The 20832-nt window shown below is 37.7% G+C and overlaps 1 protein-coding gene across 1 annotated transcript; it reads right to left on the bottom strand.

Annotated features, from left to right (window-relative positions):
- Positions 1-2964: 2964 nt before the first annotated feature.
- On the bottom strand, positions 2965-14293 carry LOC113107713 (LIM/homeobox protein LMX-1.2-like). The gene is made up of 6 exons (XM_026270396.1): positions 14043-14293; positions 12120-12295; positions 11315-11392; positions 10776-10842; positions 6560-6718; positions 2965-4245 (listed from the first exon to the last, which is right to left on the bottom strand). The coding sequence occupies exons 1-6, from the start codon at positions 14215-14217 to the stop codon at positions 4088-4090; spliced, it is 813 nt and encodes a 270-aa protein (XP_026126181.1). The 5' UTR covers positions 14218-14293; the 3' UTR covers positions 2965-4087.
- Between the last annotated feature and the right edge of the window lie 6539 nt (positions 14294-20832).

Genomic DNA, 20832 nt, shown 5'->3' with positions numbered 1-20832 from the left:
ATCTCAACTAGCTTTGAATGTTCTGGTGAACTGATGTACCAGAAACATTAGAGGAAGATGAATCACTCTTGCGAAATGGGAGAAACATGGAAATATAGGAGGAATGACCCTAGCGAAAAATAAATATATAAAATGTATTATGTCATGCTAAGTATACTAAAAATACATATACATATTTATGTACTTAAGAAAAATACCCTGCAGTTGTACGTTAGTATACGAAACTGGTGTACTTATAGTCTTTAGGAAATGATGGTAAATATGTTAATATATTTGATCTACTATAAATGTCTCACATTTCACTTAAAATCACATTGAAAACGGTAACGCAGTTTTCTAAATGCATGTTTTTTTTTTATCCTATTATAATGATTCATACATGGATTTCATTCATGCAATTCACCATGTCTCATTTATTAATTGCTTTTTAAATTAATCTCGATCTTCTGGTGTAATGACAGACTTCTCTCTGTGTGCTGTATGCAAGATTTCTCCAATCATTTAGTCTGATACAGCCCTCCATAACTGATAACAAGTTTGCATTCACATCTGCCTCTATTCAATCAACAACCGATCTGTTTCACTCAGAAGAAAAGATCTGTCACTTCTATTATATTGTGACGTTAAAAAAAGCCAGTTGTCTTTCTGACAGTGTTTGTTTTCTGTATAAAATACACATGTGAAATTAACTACACCAGCCTGAATATTAGGCTACAGTTTATTAAAAAAAAGTAAATATGATGCTATTCGACATCTTTCCAGAAAAACTGAAGGTAAAGTTTGTACGAAGTATACAATGCTGGTACTACCATATATGTGGGTACAATATGCGTCACATGAGTAAACATGCGTCACTGTTTTTGAATGATGTTTTAATGTTTTCACAGTAAATACTACAACTACTCCAGCTGGCAGAGCATCTTCGGAAAGCTGTCTCAGTGTGGACAAAAGGCCAAGACATAGAGAAAAGGTGTGTTTTCAATTATATCCAGATTTAACCTGAGATATAATTTGTCATAAGGGCCATAAGGGCCAATTTTTTAAAGGCTGAGATTTATACATCATCTTAAAGCTAAATATATAATAAGTAAATAAGCTTTCTATTGATGTACTGTACGACAATATTGGACCGAGATCCAACTATTTGAAAATCTGCAATCTGAGGGTGCAAAAAAAATCAAAATACTAAGAAAATAGTTCTTAGCAAATGTATATTACTAATAGAAAGTTCAGTTTTGTTCTATTTACAGTAGGAAATGTACAAAATATCTTCATGTAATATGATCTTTACAATGCTATCTCATGACCAATTCATACGTATTTTACGAGGTGGCTTATTCGTACAAATTTGTACGACCTCACTTATACGATTTGTCTAAACCCCAGTGACGGTTAGGTTTAGGGGCGGGGTTAGGTGTAGGTCATTCATACAAATTCATACGAATTGTGCAACTCGTAAAAATACGTACGATTTGGTAACAAGCGTATGAATTTGTACGAGTGTGGTCGTACAAATTAGTATGAATAAGCCACCTTGTGAAAAATGTACGAATTGCCGTGAGATCGGGTTGGGTCTTTACTTACTATCCTAATGATTTTTAGCATAAAAGAAAAATGTATTCTTTTGACCAATGTATTGTTGGCTATTGCTACAAATAGGTCCAGGATCAGATTTGTGTCCAGGCACAGCTAAAACACTCCTCATTGAAATTCCAAGTTACAGTGTGAGTAAAAGGTCAGTATCAAAAGGAATGACAGAAATGGATTTCCAGAGGAAGCCACGCAGAGGTCAGGGGGTCGAACAGAGTGCCACCTGCTTCCCCTTTTTTGCATGTGAGGAGCTGCGTTGTCACTGTCGATCCAGGCTTGGCGGGGTTCCTGCAGTGGATCTGCTGATAAGACCTGCTCTGACAGAGACTAGATGAACAACCACACCTACGAACACCTGTGATGGCAGATCAGAGAGCGAGATACACCACCACCTGATCATCAGAGAGTCCTCCAGTCCTCTGCCTGCTGAGGAATCCAAACCTGTGCCGGATTAATTTACGACCTCCGCGACTTGGAAAGCAAAAGCTCCCACTGCTGTACCAACACGCATGCATGAGCTCAGTGTGTGGCATGTGATGCATGATCGTGTGACACTAGAGAACACGTGTGACTCATGCTCGCAAAGCTTTGTTCCCATCTCCAGTCTCTCAAAAACTATTGTTGCAAAAAGACAAATTATATCCTCCGGTAAACATATTGACTTCATAGAAAACGTCCACTCAGGGTTTCATAATAAGTCATGTGTGACAGATGGAATATGCATTAAAATGTGTGCACCATTATGCTTTTTATTTAGTCTGAGTATGCTATTAATATTTAAGTTGTGTGTTGTTTTCTTTAATTATTATTCGTTCTAATTATATTTGAAGGTATAGACTTTATATATCTCTGACTTTTATGCAAGTCTGACTTTACGCACTTTTATGCAAGTCTGACTTTATGCATCAATATGTTTACAATAATTAAGCAATCATTTATTTAACATTATTTATTATAATGTATGAAGTTGTACATGTAATGTATTACTTAATATTTAATGTAAAAAATATTTTACAAAAATAATTAAACATAAATATAAAAAACAATTTCTGAAAAATGAGAATAGTTCAAAAACAGTTTACAAGCAAGGCAGTGCTTCCATCCAATGCTATTTTAGTATCATTGTTATTATAGTTTTTTTTGTTACTATTATTAATCATATTTTATTTCTATATTTTCAGTTTTATTTTGCTTTTAAAGTTTTTGTAATTTTCTAATAGTGTTTGTTTTGTTTAAATATGTCTATATAGTTTCCTCCCATGTGTTCAAAAAACTTTATGTAAATCTTACAATTAACTAAAATATTAATAAATGAAATGTACATTATATAAATAATGAACAATGTTCTCAAATAGTCTTGTAGAAGCTACAAAATCAAGGAGAAAAGGACTTTATTCATTGTACCAACAGACTTTGGCAAATTAGCAATCTTCGCATTTGGAAATGCTTTTTTTTTCTCGGCAATGTCAGGGCTGAAACAAATAAATAGCACTTTTTTGCAGATGTACATTGCTGGAATAAAGATGCATTGCTTTTCCTAATTAAAAGACATAAAAGTGTGTTGTGAAAGTAATATATCAGCTACTAAAACATGATTTTCTCCTTTTTTAAATAAAGCTTTTCAGTTTCTTAAGTACCTTCAAAAGCATGTTTTAGTAAAATAAATAGAATGATCTCCATTTTTAACATGCACAACTGATTTGTGTGGGAAAAGTATATATACACATGGTTTGAGATTTCAATGACAGTACCTTATCATTGCACAGACAAACACATACACTCGTACTCGTACACACACACAGGCCGAGGAGACTGGAACACACACGTACACACACTCTAACATACTTACAAATGCAGATACACTATACATATCTCCCCCTCTAAGCTTTACTACATCGTCTTTCAGAGGGCTAACCTATCAAATTTATAAAAAATGCAATGCTGAACATAACGAAAAAGAGGAAATTCTGAGTCCGAACATCACATTTTTAACATCTGAACAACACAAGAATCTTTTTTTTTTTCATGTTAGTTTTTTTTTTTTTTTTTTTTTTTTTTTTTTACATAACAATCACAAAGATATGGATTCATGCATTATGAGCTTTGTGTTTTGATTTTCTGCCTCTCCCGGCAGGAAATCATAAGTCGAGGCTTGATGCTTCAGTGCCGTCAAACTGTACATCATTACTCTTTTTTTTCCCCACAAGTTGATGAGGGTAAGATGAAATGCTACTTCTGAGAAAGTCAAACAATCTACAAGTAACTAGAAAAAAAAAAATCTCAGCCTCAGGCGCCTGGGTGTCCAGAGCTGGTGCTTCACTGCAGAGAAATAAGGACGTAAGTCTTCAAGTTCACTTGTCTTTCCTGTTTGTCTATCTAAGATGTTTCGTCTTTGAGCTTTGTTGACGATTCTGTTGTATTTCCTCAACAGGCGGAGTCTGACTTGTGAGCTGCAGCGAAGTGACCCACTTTTGCCTTTCCTTGTCTGTTTAGGTTTTCATGAAGCAAAGTAGGAGCTCTGCATGGAATACAGTCGGTCGATGGGGTTTCCGACTCTTGCTTGCATCGAGCCCGCTTCTGATGAGGCCATGAAGCAGTCACTAAGGCTGGTCAATGAAGTATCACTGTCAATGTCGTGGAATATTGAGTCGTTTCCTGAGGTCAGAGAAAAGACAAAACTTGGGTCAATATGATGCTTTTTTTGTCTGAATCTATTGATTTATTGAAAAATACATTAAAAGTAAAACTCATATATACAATGTCCTAAATACACTCCTTTTGTGATGATCATGTTTTAAATTTCTGTATTAAAAATAATTTTGATATTTTTGGGGGGCAAGTCAAAAATGGAAGAGTGATACAACTGTCCTCATAATGAAATAAAAATGTTGTTGGGACATAAGTTGGGACAGTGGCAAAATAAAAGTGAAAATATTATAGAATATCCACTTTGAAGTGTTTTGAAACACTGATGTTTTGAGACCTCTGATGGCATTGCATTAGAAACCATCATGCTGCTGAGTCCTCAGAAAACTGCTGTCACTTAGTCTGCTGCTGCATCAAGAATGCAACTTGAATCTCTGTCACTCTAAGAGAAAGCTATACATAAATTCTATGCAGTGATGCCGCCGAGTTCTCTGGGCCAGAGCTCATCTTTGATAGCCAAAAAGACAGTGGAATGGTGTGCTGTACTCATATGAGTCCATATTTAAACTTGTTTCTGGGAAAAATGGATTTTGAGTTCTCAGTCCCAAAGACCAAAGGGACCATCCAGACTTTCATTAGCGAATGAAAGAACGAGTCAATCTTTCGTTGTTATCTGGATCGGCTCATCTTCAGTTCTCTCTTCACAGGAGTTCAGTCAGTGTACTGTTTGAGTACATGAATTAGTCCGGGATATTGTTTTGTTTTAACTCAGAGGGAGTGTCAGCCACATTAAAAAAGTTAACAGCTTAAGTCATTTGTGGATTAATGCGTATTGGAGACGCGAACCGTTTCAAACGATTCAGTTTGATTTGGTGAATTGGCTCACTAAGAAGAACCGATTAAATCGATCCAGAAAGTGAACCGGATATCATTACACTGCAGTGAATGCGCTCACAACAGACCTCAAAGAGAAGACAATGCTGAATAAAGTCGTAGTTTTTGTCATTTTTGAACCAAAATATATTTTCGATGCTTTCAAAAAATTCTAACTGACCCTCTGATGTCACATGGACTACTTTGATGATGTTTTTATTACCTTTCTGGACATAGACAGTATACCATACATACATTTTAAATGGAGGGACTGAAAGCTCTCGGACTAAATCTAAAATATCTTAAACTGTGTTCCGAAGATGAACAGAGGTCTTTCGGGTTTGGAACGACATGAGGGTGAATCATTAATGACATCATTTTCATTTTTGGGTGAACTATCCCTTTAAGTGTGTAATTTTTTTAATTGAATTGAATTTAAAATATCTGTGTGTGTGTGTGTGTGTGTGTGTGTGTGTATATATAATGTTTAATCATCACAAAAACAACATAAAATTTATGACTGTTCAATTATGTATTTGTATGTGATCCCACATGCCAGACAATCTTATATTGTTAAACTAAATTGTTTTTCACTAACAACCGAGCTAATAGCAAATGTTTACTTCTCAGCTAATCTTCCTGCTCTATCATTTTCCTTGTGGGCACAGTTAGCTGTAATACGCTTTCCAGTACTTAATGACACCATTCCGCAAGACAGTGACAGGTTGATGGGCTATGGTTTTTTAATGAGCTGGCAATGTTGTCTGTCCCCGCTGTTCTCCCATAAACCCAAGCTGGAGTGTGATGAGACCGGGGATTTGGGCCTTGCCATTCAGGAGAATGAATGACAAGACACTTGGGACTTGTTCTTAGGCTGCCTGTGACCGATGTCTCCAGATTTATGTGGCTAATGCTTGAAGTTAATGTCAATAATAGTGAGAACAATTGGAGTTATGCAGAAACAGCCTCACTCTGAGGAATTACAGCTCGCTTCTTCCTCAAACTTTACACCAAATTTTGACGAATGTGGCTAGCTCTCAATGGTTTTGCTCAATGTATTGTTTTGCTAGCAGACCCATGGATGCTTTCCCATGGTACTTTGTGCGTCAGTCATCATGGTTAACCATTGTTGTTTTACATGGCGCACCACAGATCATCGTTTGGCTCTTTAACGAAAATCCAATAGACAGTGTCACACAGCATAACAGACTACACCATTAATCCCTATGAGACCCGGGCGAATAAACCAAACGGGACGCTCTGGGAACAGTGAATGGGGCGAGTATGGTTTTGAAACACACTGAATTCATTTTGGAAGGAAAACTTCAAAATAAAGTGGTGCATTTGTGTAATCCCATGAGGAAAGAAGGGTGGTATGGTTGCATTATGTGAACCTCGTGGTCCCAGCTTCAGAGAGCAAACATGACAGAGCTCATGGGTTGATGCTCACCATATGGATTCATGTGGTCGCCGGGCATTTGAGGAGGGGTAAGGCCCTGCTGGAAGGGGTCGGTGCTGTAACCATTCTCCATAGCAACCATCTGTTGTTGGGCTGGAGCCAATGGCGTGTAGGAGTTCATCATTCCTTCCATCCGATTGGACATCACCTCTGGAATGGGAAAAAAAAAAAGTTTATGTTGATCAGCCTTTGAGATATTCTCATGTTAGGGATGACTGACATCATTTCTGCGAACTGGAGAGCATAGTTAGTTTAACAACTGTACATAATGCAAAACATTAATGCTTCATTTAGTAAGAATTGTTCTTTCTAGTGGATTAGGTTTCTCCAAAAAATCAAGGCTGGGTCTGGTATCTGGCCTCGAAATCAAGTTGAATTTCATGAAAACCAACAAACAAGAAACACTCTTGTTCTGTAGCGAGAGAAGACGCTGTGACACCAGCCCTATAGGGCAGTACTCTATGAGTCATACTCAACGCCAAGGGCTAGGAATGACTCTTGTGGCTTCCAGTCTGGAGCCCACCATCTCAGCCCTCTGCTTTTGAGTGGTGAGCTCTCGCAAGAAAGATGTCTGCATTTCATTTCTACAGGCTTCCAAAAGTTTCCATTACATCTTCTACTCTGATGCAAAGACATCTGATGTTGAGTTTTACCACACTGACACTTTGCTAGCCCATAATCCAGGATTCTTCAAGTAAACTAAAATACAATTCAACTCAAATATAACTAACAAAATAAATACAAATAAAATCAATCAATAAAAAAATACTCTAAAATAAAATAAAGTATAAAGTATTCTGCCCACCAAATCAAAAGTGGTCCAACTAACATGCAGAACCAAAAATAAATGTCTGTATATATATATATATATATATATATATATATATATATATATATATATATATATATATATATATATATATATATATAGGGAGAGAGAGAGAGAGAGAGAGGACCAAAGCAAACCCTTATGACTGTATATCAATAAATTTTTTTGTTTTAATATTATATAATTTAAACCTTTTTATGACAAGACAAAGCCAATTCAGGTTGTAAAATGGCATGTGCAACTCTCAAAAACACAATATTTATGAATATTCCCTGATGGTGTAAAGTAGTATAAAGGTGGTACAAAGGTTTTCATGATCATCCACTAAGTATGTCTTCATCTACAAAGCAAAATTTTTGTTTTTTTGTTTGTTTTGAATTTAAAAGATTTTACTTTTCTTGCTTTTACTGACCCAATAAAGTTTTGAATTGGCGGTTAAGCTCTGAAACACTCTCGAATCACAACATGACGCAGCAAGTCTTTCCTAGAATGTTTTCACACCAATCACTGGCCCCATAGCTGAAACTATTGGAAAGCTGACACTTATAACCAAGACAGATAGGATTTACGATAACAAATATAACGATGCATTTACCGTGGGGCTCCATTGGATGACATACTCCAGCCCAATTTCATGATTCATGACATCATGGACTCCTCAAGACCGCTATGGTATTTCCCAAAGGGGAGTCTGACTTCACAAGACTTCTCAATATCCCAGACCACCAGAATAGTTCATCTACACCTAGCTGTCTCTCTAGAGCGTCTCCATCACCCTATCATTTTCTCTCGTTTCTCTGAGAAAACATTTCTATTGGTTCATGAGGGTAAGGTTCATGACCAAAGATGGATCACTATCTGACTTGAATTATCCCATTAAATGTGACACAGCCAAAGGCCACAGAAGTGCTGAAGCAAACAGAGAGAAACTAGTGTCAATGTGATGACTTTACACTTCTGACATTCGGCTTTGGTCTTTTTGCTCTACGCAGCAGAGTTAAAGCTCCATAGATGAATGCATCGTGAGAATAGTCCAACATCGGTCTATAAAATAAAAGTATTATTGCTTGTGGATTATCACTGAAGATGATTTAATGATCGTCTGGATTATGGCTTTGCAGGAGAGCGGGCACAAGGGGGTCTGTTCAGCAATAAAATGTCAATATTAACCATCAGTTTTACACAAAATAAAGACAGGAAGACTAGCTTTTATCTCAAACAACAAAGACTGTTTATTTGTCTCTTTAAATATCAAAAATGTAAATAAAATGTGCTAAAAGGTCTTAAATATATAATAAAAAATATTATGAGACACATATATTCAGTAGAATTAATATTTTTGATTATTAAAACAACAAAAAGTTGCTTTAAGAATTTAAAATGTAAATAGACTAAGTGTTATAATTGATTTTAAGAATTTAAAATGTAAATAGACTAAGTGTTATAATAAATTTTAAGGTCCTAAATTTATTAAGCAATGTTGTTAGCGTACATAGAGTATAGTAGGCACTGAATGTTTTTATTATTAAAATTTAGCCTTAAGCAGAAGTACTTTTATCCAAGACAGCCATAAGAGGAAAATGTGTTCTCTGTATTCAAACTTTATCTCTAAAATAAAACTGCTTCACGGTTATTTCCACAGTCTCTAAAGTGAAACGCAGAAAGTGAAGAAATAAATATGACTGATGGAGGAATGGACTCCACTGCCTTACAACAAATATTTGTACAGGAATTAAGACTCTTGAGCTGTAGAGGAAACATTTGTCCTCCTCCGTAGAGCTTGGAATAATATTCTTCATGTTTCTATTTTCCAGACAGTCTCATCCTAGCTCATCTGTTACAGAAGCTCAGTTGGATTGTCTCAACAGCATATTAACTGTCCAAAAAAGACGCTACTTGACAGATTAGCTCTTCAACAGCCTAAAAAACGGTGTTAATACATGGAATGTTGCCAAGCATGACCAGAAACAGATATAGTCTTATAAATGTGAAGGCCTTGAACTCAGTAAAGATAACAGACAGTCAATGGCTCATCCTTTGCGCCCAGCTGCATGGCAACTTGAGACAACCGCTTTACTGAAACTGGGATCCTAGGCCACTTCCAGCAAAGGAGGGAACGGGGTGGGTGGATCGGTCAAAGTGGAGACAACTTCAATGTGCTTATGTTGTAAATTAATTTGTCCACCTCCACACTTCCTCCACACACAAGAGCTGCACTAGTTTTTCGTCCTAATCTACAGTGACCAGGGGTCATCGCCTGTGTCTCTCAACCTGTTTTTGGGAGGATGGACACTACTCTTACGGCAAGAGTTGATGTGGATAGAGGTCATTTGGGAATCGGGATACCTCACTTTTTACCATTAGATATTCTATTAAAAAAAAAAAAAAACTTTGACCACAATGTCTACGTTATGATGCAAAACTGCCTATAAGAATATATATATATTTTTTTTACGATTTATGCAAAGTAAAAGTTAAAATAAACAAAATTGGATAAAATGTTTTTGATTGTAGTATTCTTAGCTGCATTTTATTAAATCTCGTTTCCACAAAAAATGTTAATGTTTTTATCTCACAATTCAGATTTTTTTTGTGAGATATTTTTATGTGAGATATTAACTCACAATTGCAAGCTATAAAGAAATAAGTGTGAGATATAAATTCACAATTGCGAGCATTTTTTTGAGAAATAAAATTCGGATTTGTTTTTCAGAATTGCGAGTTTCTTACTTTAAATTCTGACTTTATAACATGCAATTGTAAGTTAAGTCAGAATTGTGAGATATAAACTGCAAGTCTGAGAACATATTAGTTTTGTTTCCCATTCAGATATGGTCTTTATGGCTTGCAAAAAAAAAGTAAGAATTGTGAAATTCAACTTGCATTTGTGAGATTAGCAGTTAAGGCCACTTAATATGGGACCAATTGTTTTCATCTCAACTTTCTTGCAATTACGAGTTTATATCTTGCGATTCTGACTCTTAACTCACAATTATGAGTCTATATATGGCAATTCTGACTTTCTTATAACTTGCAATCGTGTTTAAAGTATATCTCACAATTCTGACATAAAGATTGAGAGTAAAAAAAAAAAAAAAAGAAATGCCAGATTTGAATTTGCAACTGCCATAAAAAAAAGAAAAGAATTGTGAGATAAAAACTCGCGATAAAATTACTTTTTTTTCTCGTGCAGAAACAGGCTTCCATAGCATTTGAATAGTTTTAATATGTGACAGGATTCTTAAAATGTAAAAAAAAACTGTCTACAGATTGGAGATACTGTACATGCTATTCATTTATGTTAATGTCCATCTTCTGTCTTTCTGTCACATTTTGGGGCTATGCAGTTGCCTTTAGGTTCATGTCAGGACATTTTACCTTGGCCCAGCCTTTGGGAGTTCTGCTGCTCCTGTTGCTGCTGCTGTCTCCGCGCCAATTTCTTCATCTGAAAAAAATAACGATAAAAGCACAATCAGAAAACTTCGCGACTCCCCAGACCAACTCTCGGCTATCTAAAGAGAGATGCTCCTTGTTGTTCACCTCTGCTTGAACTACGCCAAGCTTGATCTGGCTGCATTATATTATCCACAGCCTTTTGAAGATAAAATCAGCGCTCTGAGGTGGGTTTCAGACACTAACGCAAGAGCAGGATGGATGTGAATACATCTCTCTCAAACTCTTGGGGAGTTTTTTGTGGAATGCGTCGAGAGGTTAAGCTTCAGGCAGATAGCGACTGAGATTTGCTGTCTCGAGCCTCGCTCGCCTTTTCCCTTTTGGCAGCAGTTGCGAAAAGTTTAGTGCGTTGTTGGAGGATTACTTGAAAATTGTTGTGTTATCTGGTCCTTGGATGTACATTATTAGGTTTGTGTGGGTAATACTGGATGATTAATAAGGTAGTGTTCAGGGTCTGGACTCACCTTAGCTCTCTGGTTCTGGAACCACACTTGAACCACGCGGACGCTCAAGCCCGTTTCTGCAGCCAGCGTCTCTCTTACCTAGATTACACAACAAAAATCATTGATTTCTTTAGTGACGAGTCTGTGTAATATATGGAAGCCCATTTCCACCTTGTGGAGTGTTTTAAAAAAGTATTTCTTCTCATAAATGTGTCTTTATTTCAAAACATATTTCTTGGAACTAAATCTCACAATTGCTAGTTCATTTGACCATTTATGACTTTACATCTCAGAATTGCAACTTATTAACATATCTCAAAACTTGAACATAATTGCGACTATTTCTCACAACTGCAATTTTATTTCTTACAGTTGGGACTATCTCACAATGTTACAGAAATTATTTATTAAAACTATAACTTCAAATCTCAGTTGCAATTTCATATTATTTCACAATTGCGATGTTGTCACAGTCTTTATTCCGTGTTATTGAAACTTTGTCTTACAATATGACTGCATCTTGCAATTGCAACTGCATATCTTGTAATTGTGATTGTTTTCTCATTTTATTTTACACAATTGCAATATCTCACAATATAATTATGCTACAGTGTATATCATAACTCGGACTAAAAATTTAAATCGCAACTTCCTATCTCAGAATTGCGTAATTAATTGCAACTTTCAAGTAATTGTGCTATCACAACTGCAAATTTATATATCACTATTTCTTATTTTCTTCATAAGTACCCATTTTATTTTCTCGGAGTCGTGAATGACTTCGATAGAAAGATGGTGTTCATGAGATGGAGGAAACTGATCTCACCTTTCGGCAGGGTTTGGAAGAAACCTCGAAGGATGCCTTGAATGCACGTCTCTGCTGCGTGGTGAGGATGGTACGCGGTCGCTTAGGTCTTCTTGGGTCTTTCCCATCATCTCCTTTCCCAGTTCCTCCTGAGCCCTTCTCCGGCTTGATATCCAGCTCCTCATCTTCGCTTTTCTCTGGAAAGAAATCCATCATTCGTGATGTTTTTGTTCTTTTCAATTTTAAGAGATTTAGTCACAGAGCATCCATAATGAAAGGAGACACATGTGGTTTTAATACTTTTGTTATCAATTTATTAGTGCATGAGTGGGTCACATCAACTGCAAAACAGCATCTCTGACTGTGAAATATGCGAATTTGTCATTTGGAGTGGACATTGTGTCATTTAAAATTAATAGTGCATGGCCTTGGCTGTTTTACACAATATAAATCTTTTATAAGAATCCAACGCAAAGGGGATGCAACATTTTGGAGAAGTTTTGTAAGTGGAGTACATATGAGAAAAGAGGTCTAATATGCAGGGGAACTGAATTAGATAGCAAAATCACAAATTCAAACAGCGAACATGCTCGCAAAAAGAACACTACGTGAGCAGAATTTAAGTTCGCCAATCCATAAAGTTCAATATCTCACCTCATATAACAAAATGTACACTGCCTGTTCATATGAACTAATCAAAGTGTCTCAATTAGTCTAAGGTGATCCTCGGGCGGGTTAATCAAGCCTGCCCTGTGTCGTGATAATCTCTCTCAGTAGGTCCAGCTAATGTGCCATATTCACAAAATGGCTCCTGGCTTTCCTACTGTAATTATTATAGTCAAACGGGGGATTGGCTTTATTGTTCAGTGGGTGGAGGTTTCATCCAATAAGCCACATCAGCTTGTGTTTAATAGAATAATAATAGTAATTAAAAAAAAAGGTGCCAAACTCTATAACGTGGCCTGGTTCGAAAGTTAAAAACCCAAATGGGCACGTTCCCAGCATGACCGTTTTTTCGACATTAAGGGCTTCTGCAATTTGGCACTTAGTGGCTTTTGTGGCATCAGCAGTGAACATCACTGGCGATTAGGCCTGCAAATGGTTTGGCCTTTTTAAGTGTTCAGCGGGAGATACAAACATGATGGGCTGATTCGGTCCCCTCTCTCTCATCTGTTTCTGATCTCTTTTTCTGTGGTGTACTGCAAACTAAATGAATTCTTAGAAATTACACTTAACTTCATGCATTCAGGTCAACTTAGAAACAAAAAATACAGTCCATACCAAAAAAAAAAAAAAAAAAAAAAAAAAAAAAACGTACTAATGAAGAATAGAAAACAGACAATTGTCCCAGAAAGTTGATGGAGTCTTGCTAAAGCATCTGACTAATTTCTCTGTGTTTGACAGAGTGGGCTGTGTGTGTGCGCATGCGTTTAAATGAGATCCACATGGGGATGGTAAAAGTGAGGCTTGGTGAGATGCCTCATTACGGTGAAGTGAGGGAAAAGGAGTCTGAGGGACTGATAAGAGCAGGGCCTAAAATCCTTCTTGTCACTCAAAGAGATTCAAGCTTGTGGCAGAACTGCTCTTCATCTGCTGGATGTTGTTTAAAGGGGCTATACTTATATTTTCTCATTTTTTTCCCTTTGTAGAACACAGAGGAATATATTTCTAAAAATGGTTCTAGTGTTTTTCTGTCCATACAATAAAAGGCAATGCTTTGGCAATCATTGTATGAACAAAAAAAAAAGAGTTGAAGCATTCTTCGAAACACCACAGACCATGATGCCAGCGTATTCATTAATCCATGTTTAGGGGAGTTACAGAAGGTTTTCTTTGTTTTGTGTTGTACAGAACAAAGAAAGCCTTCTGAAACTCCCCTAAAAATAGATTCATGAATACGCTGGCATCATGGTCTGTGGTGTAGAGATTAACCTGTATTCATACCTGAATCTGAGTCATCAGGGCTGACAGAGCCGAGGAGGTCTTTCTCCCTCTCATAGTCGCTCTTGCACAGCAGCTGTCCGTCCTTCAGTACAAACTCGTCTCCTTTCCTCAGCTGTCGGTCACATACACAGCAACAGAAGCAGTTGAGGTGGTACACGCACTCCAGCGCACGCATCACAAACTCTGTGGGGGCGATTTTCTCCAGGCATCCGCTGCATTTGGTCGCAAATAACCTGAGAAAGTGACAAAGAGAGAAATGTGAAATTGATCAAAAAATCTGTCTGAAAAGACATAAGGTCAAAATTTAGCTCAAAAGGTTTGGGGTTGGTAAGATGTTTTCGAAGCTTCTTAAGGTCTTTGCACACTCCGAAAATTCTCTTCTGAACTTTTTGCACATAAAAAATAAATATGATCACGCTCACACACTTGCTTCCAAAACTTTCATCTGTCATAAAACATTTTTTGGATCAGGTTCTTTTTTCTGCGTTTTCGTATCTGTAGCAAGCCAGATAGGAAAGGATGATGAAAAAAGAAAAAAAAAAGAGAGAAAAAATGCATTCAAAAATTACGTAGGTACTCAGTGTAGAAGAACCTTTAGAGTCATTTAAGCTGGATTCATGTGATCAAAAATAAAGTAAAAATAGAACAAAATCTGAAATAGTATTACAAATTAAAATAATATTTAATTTTTTAATATACATTAAAATATAATTTATTCCTGTGTTGGAAAGCTGAATTTTCACATCATTGCTCCAGTCATCAGTGTCACATGATCCTTCGGAAATCATTCTAAGAAGCTGATTTGCTGTTTAAGAAACAATTTTTATTATCAATGTTAAAAAACAGTTGTGCTGCTGAATATTATTGTGGAAACCATTACACATTTTTTTTTTCAGGATTCTTTGATGAAGAGAATCCTCAAAGAGTTATTTCTTTGAAATATTTCTAATATTATAACCATCTTTACTGTCATTTTTGATCTATTTTATGTTAATAAATTGTCATAATTACAAAATAAAAGAAAATCTTAATGGGCCCTATTTTAACGATCTAAACGCAAAGTGTAAAGCGCAGGGCACAGGTGCACTCAGGGCATGTCCAAATCCACTTTTGCTATTTTAACGATGGAAAAACGGTCCGTGCACCGGGGTGCATTTTTGGAATGGGTTGTCCCTATTCTCTTAATGAGTAATGGGTGTAACGTTCAATAAACCAACCATTCCCTTTAAGAGCGAGATGTGCTTTAGACAAATGGGCGCAAATGCATTTGCTAATTAAACGACGTGGTGCTGGACGGGAAAATGCGAAACTAGCAAACACACTTGCGCTGCGCCTTGCGCACTTACGCCGGGTGTATGATAGGGCCCAATATCCCCAAATGTTTCATGGCAATGTACAGGCCTCATAAATAGTTGAATTCTGTCATATTTCCTTTTCAAACATTTGCAATACTTTAATGGTGGGAAAACAGCATAGTGGTTTGAAATGACATGACAGTGTGTAAATAAAGATAGATTTTTTTTTTGAGTGGACTTCCTCTTTAAGAGATTTAAAACTACAGTAAGAGTAAAGCATCAGAAGGCATCACAACACAGTGAATGTCTTTACATGTGCTTGTCCATCATAGTGTGGTGATTAAGGGGGCAGGGGGCAGGAGGTTGAGCCCCTGAGCGATCAGCTTTGACACTGGCTCATCTGTTAATGCAGCCTGGATAACTAACTCCTCAACGCTTCAGCAGAACCCAATGGGAGGAAATACGGGATCACCTCTCGACCCAATGCACCAGCAAACCTCAATCAGTGGCATGGGCCCTCAGCTCCACTGACTTTACTCTGCTCACAGCAGTGATTAGACAGGCTCCAGCACCACTCACACAATGCTACCAAAACAGGAAGTTATTTCTGAGGGAAGAGATGGCTTAAAATGTTATTTTTTGATAGATTTCTATTTTGTGTGTGTGTGTGTGTGTGTGATTAGACAACAACCTGTTGATCAGAGAAAAACAAATATATCATAAAATATTAAAATAGAAACAAAAATATTTTTCACACATTTTTTTACACTATTGTTACTATGAACTGATCTCCTGTCAGATAAACTCTAAAATCGTATGCTAAGCCGCGATACATTTCTGTTTACATAACAGACCGCGGCCACCCCTGCAGCCTTCATTTCCTCTTAATGGTGTTGATAAAATCATTTTGGTTTGATTACAGGGGGCGATATTGCCACCTCGCTCTCATCTTGTGATGTTCAGCGAGAGCACACCTCTACAGGAAGTGGGTGTGTGACAGTGTCCAGCCCATAAAAGCTGATTTATTAGCCTTGGTTCTTTTGTTTGCTCGGGCTGGTAGGACAGCTGCCCCGGCGCTTGTGCGTATCTCTGCATTTCATCCGTGGCATTGTTCATCGGGAGGGAGAGACAGGGAGAATGCCCATCATCATCATATTCTGTTGATGGTGGACAGGGTTGGATGACAGTGATGAATACGTGTTAATATGAGTTCAGATGAATATGTGTAAATATGGTGGGTTTTGTGATGGTAATTTCATTGTGAGATGGTGATGGGGACTGCTAATGACAGCCCGCTGGACACACGACCAGCTGCATCGCTGTTTGTTGGAGTTTTGTATAGCCGGGCTTTTTTTTTCCGCGACTGTTGTTTTGGATGTCAGACATTCTAAGGGCGTCCTTTTTAGATGTCATGAGAATAAAATGATATGGCATACAGTGGAATCATCTTGCCATTTATGGAGTAGCATCATTATTAATTCTGGAAAATAACTGGCAAACTTAAGTCGGTTAATATTTTCTAATCACATGAAAATATATAGTTTAATTTGGCTTGTTATCAATTATTTCACTATATGTTCTCTTGATAATGTTATACTTACTATTAATGAGATTAATAAATGGGATTTTATTTGAACTCATTCACAAGTGGTCATCATATTTTGAGATCTTCGGGATCCAAAACTTTGAGAACTCAATATTTTTGGGAGAATAAAAATATGGTTACTGGCATTAGCAGGCTGAACATAAGTTTATAATCTTTTATTTATTGTGGACAATAAGAAGATTAGAAGATTTGTATTTGCCATTGGAAAGCTATTAATCCTAACTAAACTGTTGGCATTGCCAACAACTCTCTTGTCTTGTGGGATATCCATCTACCTGGCTCCTTTCTCCAATCTGAGTGAAGGAATAATTCTAAGAAACACTTCTTCGTCATTTTGTGTTTAGGACACGGCCTGATCTGTTGTGGTTACTCCCAATTGTTCAAGCAATTACATCCATACAGATTTCATTAATCACATGAAAATAGAATTATATTCCCCCCACAAATCAAGTTTTGAAGATTAGCATGGTTGTAATTTTTGGCACGAAGGCCACAGTGCTGTGATATGATCTGGCGAAACATCTGTAAAGAAGATGAGTTGGTAACAATAACAAGATGATTTTGCACATTCCATCATATTTATGGAGTTTTTGCTGTCTAACACATCCAAACACAGCGTTCGCGTTAAACAATGGCTGACGTAATATTTTGGCTAGATTAACCAGTTACAAGCCGGATCTGTCAAACAAGTCAGACAGAATAATGAATCTGTCATCATGATTCGAACGTTTATTCAACAATGCGAATCCTTGTCAAAGACTCCAGTGAGAAAAAGGCCGGAAAGCACAGGAAATTAACCCTATTGAGCAGTGGTGACACTTTCTAGTTTCCACCGCTCACCTCGACACCGCCCTGCTCTCAGGATCCTTCTCATCCAAATGAAAACATTCCCTTTCATCCGCCTCTTTTCTTTTCACGTCCTTTTTTCCCCACCCGTTCTAATCTTGTAAGCCATTATTTTTCTATTTCCCTCTCTGTCACTTTGCATTATTTTTGCTGCTGTAATTCCCATTTGTTCCTTCTGGAATCTTCCTGTCCTGGCTTTGTCCCGGCATCTAATCCGGACTTTTTGGCTGTCGTCAGCCCCCCTGACCTGTTCCCCATTCTCAGCGGGACATCTGATGGAATAGCCACGCATGACGCCCCTGCTATAGCAACCACACCTCTGCAGGAAGGCGACGGCTAACTTTTCGGATGGGCAGAGAAAAGCCTTTCACAAGCTGGCAGCAGAAGTAAATCCTTCTTGGAAGGAACAAGGGGAATTAGCAGGGAGCAGTGAAGTAGGGTTTAACCCTACCCCTTTTTTTCCTTTTGAAAGGCACAGTCACTTCAACTCCCACTGATCGCCACAATCAAACAGGGCAGAGGTGGGGGGTAACAGAAAGAGAGAGGGGAGGCGTCCGGGATGAGGGGGTGAAAGAGAGCAGCCCAGTGAATGATACAAGCGCTGGATTGTGGAGGAGCCCCTAATCCCCACTTTAATACCTTTCCAAGTTCAGCGTCGAAAGAATGCACTTTAAACAACACTGCAGTGTGAGCAGGCAAAGGAGTGCATTGCTCTCAATCCCCCGTAACATTACCTGATTAGCCTGGGTGAGCAACGGAGTTTGGGCACACAGGGGGTAGAGCGGACCGGACGTAGGACAGACGTAAACAACGACAGTTCTTACTGGGATGCCGCACTTTTCTGGAGGGGATATTCTGTCCTGTGGTTTGAGATGAAAGCTGAAGAGAGACTAGAGAGTAGAATCCTTCAGATGCATCTCCACATCTGGGCCTTTTTAATAAACCTCTACAGTGAGGGAAAGTACTACCACCACACACAAAACTCAAGATCTACAGATCCCAATTTTTTCTGCTATTGGTCTCAAGGAGCAAAACGAGTCTGAAGAATCATGTACATTATTGAGCTGCCTAATAAAACATCTAAAATAAATCAAGTTAAATAGTAATAACGATCTGTTATTATTAACAAATATGACAATAACGAACAAGCAAACAAACAAACCAACAAAAACCTTCATGGAACATGAACATACCATTTTTTTTTGTACGTGATATGTATTTTATTGCAAATTTAGATTATTGTGATGTTAGCTTAGCAACATGCTAACACTAAACTACTAGTCAAGTTATCAGTGCAGAGTTGCTATGTAGTGTAGAACAAATCAGTCCATAGCATTTCATTCTAGATGGAAGGCATAGTAAGCAATAGACTGAAGTTGAAATAGTACTTATTTTGGGATACTATGAGGAGAGTGAATAATGTGTGTGAATGATGAATTATAAAGCCAATACTGAGTCCATTAATACATTTACAACAAAAAAAGTGGGAAGAAAAACACAGACAAAACAGGATTTTTTTCTTGGGGGTGGGGGTGGGGTTGGGGGATTTAAAGTCCCTTCAAACACCCAATTTGTCTGTCCTGAGGATGTAAAACTCAATAGCATAGATCTGAGCGTACCGATTAGCAGATAAGACCCTCGCATCTGGATCAACAGACACAATTCAGGCATTGCCATGCCAATATTGATTTCAGACCCTCCCAGATCCAGACCGCCACGAGTCAAATCAGAGATAATCCACACAGATAACTTCAGAAAAGATCATTATCAGCTTCCAGGCTCTCACAGTCCAGGTAATCGCCAGAAGAATCGCTATTCATGCACCAAGACTACCTGTTTGGTGAAAAGAAATGTCCACCCTTGGAATCTTAGAGCAACAGGTACCAAATTAACTTCAATAAAATAAAATAAAAATCCCTGTTAAATAAATAAAAAAATAATAATAATGGTTTGAATCTGGCATGCGCTAAGTCCCAAACTTATTACCCTGTACATTACATTCAAAAGCACCAAATTCCTCCACGTTCCCTGTTTTCTGACATGATATTATCCCTGCGGGGTGACAGAGCGTTTGACGGCTCATCAAAGGAAGATATTTCTGAGATAAAAAAAAAAAAAAAAAAAACGTCTAGGCCCTCACCTTCCAATTCCACTCAGAACGGTTGCTGTTGAAGTACGCGCTTTCTCTTTGAAAAGCTTCTGAACAACTTAAAGTGTGACAACATCTAATGCTTTCACCACATGTTGCCAATGATTTCCCGACCACTAAAGTCCTTCCCTCAATGGCTCTAACTCGCTGATAAGGATCACATACCCAGAGGAGATTAAAGATGAGTCTAGAGAAGGAGAGAGGTGTGGGGGAGTGTGCAGCTCGATAATCGTCGTACATTTTGCAACATATGCTCTCATTCCCACCTATCCTCTCGTCTGTACTGAACATGCATGAAAAAAACAATAACAAAATCCTGTAACAATTTTGGAATGGATTCTTATGTCACCACTTTTCCATCAAAGGCTCTGTCTAACAGCTGTAAATAATCACTTTGAAGACAGTCAGTCCCCCCAGGCTTCTTCTACTGAGCCCCCCAGGCCTGCGTTGTGTTCTGGTCGTGTCAATCATGAAGACACGAAAGCTGAGGTGTTTGTGAGGGGGTCGGTTGAAGGAGAGTTGATGGACACTGCATCTGGGAGCTACCTAGTTACAGGCTACATGGCTTCTATGATCTTTTTTTGTTTTGTTTTGTTTTGTTCATCTGTGAAATGGATCTTGTCTCCTGGGTACCGACACAGAAAGAGAGAGCCAAAGAAAAGTGAGAGAAAACAGTTTAGGGCAACTTCACAGTAACAGATTAGAAGTGGGGGGGAGGGGGACTATTTCTGAATGGTGCATATTCTTTGGGAAATTCTTCAAAAAATATTCTGATATTGCATTTTTTTCAGTTTTTGAACGTTTGAGAATCTGATTAAGACATGCCGTGACACTTTCACACATACAAATGCTGGCTGCGCTTACATACTGCTGGTCATACTGCACATTTTGCAC

Source organism: Carassius auratus, chromosome 8 (assembly GCF_003368295.1).
Source record: "Carassius auratus strain Wakin chromosome 8, ASM336829v1, whole genome shotgun sequence".
NCBI classification, from domain to species: Eukaryota; Metazoa; Chordata; class Actinopteri; order Cypriniformes; family Cyprinidae; genus Carassius; species Carassius auratus.
This window is presented reverse-complemented; position numbering and strand designations above follow the sequence as displayed.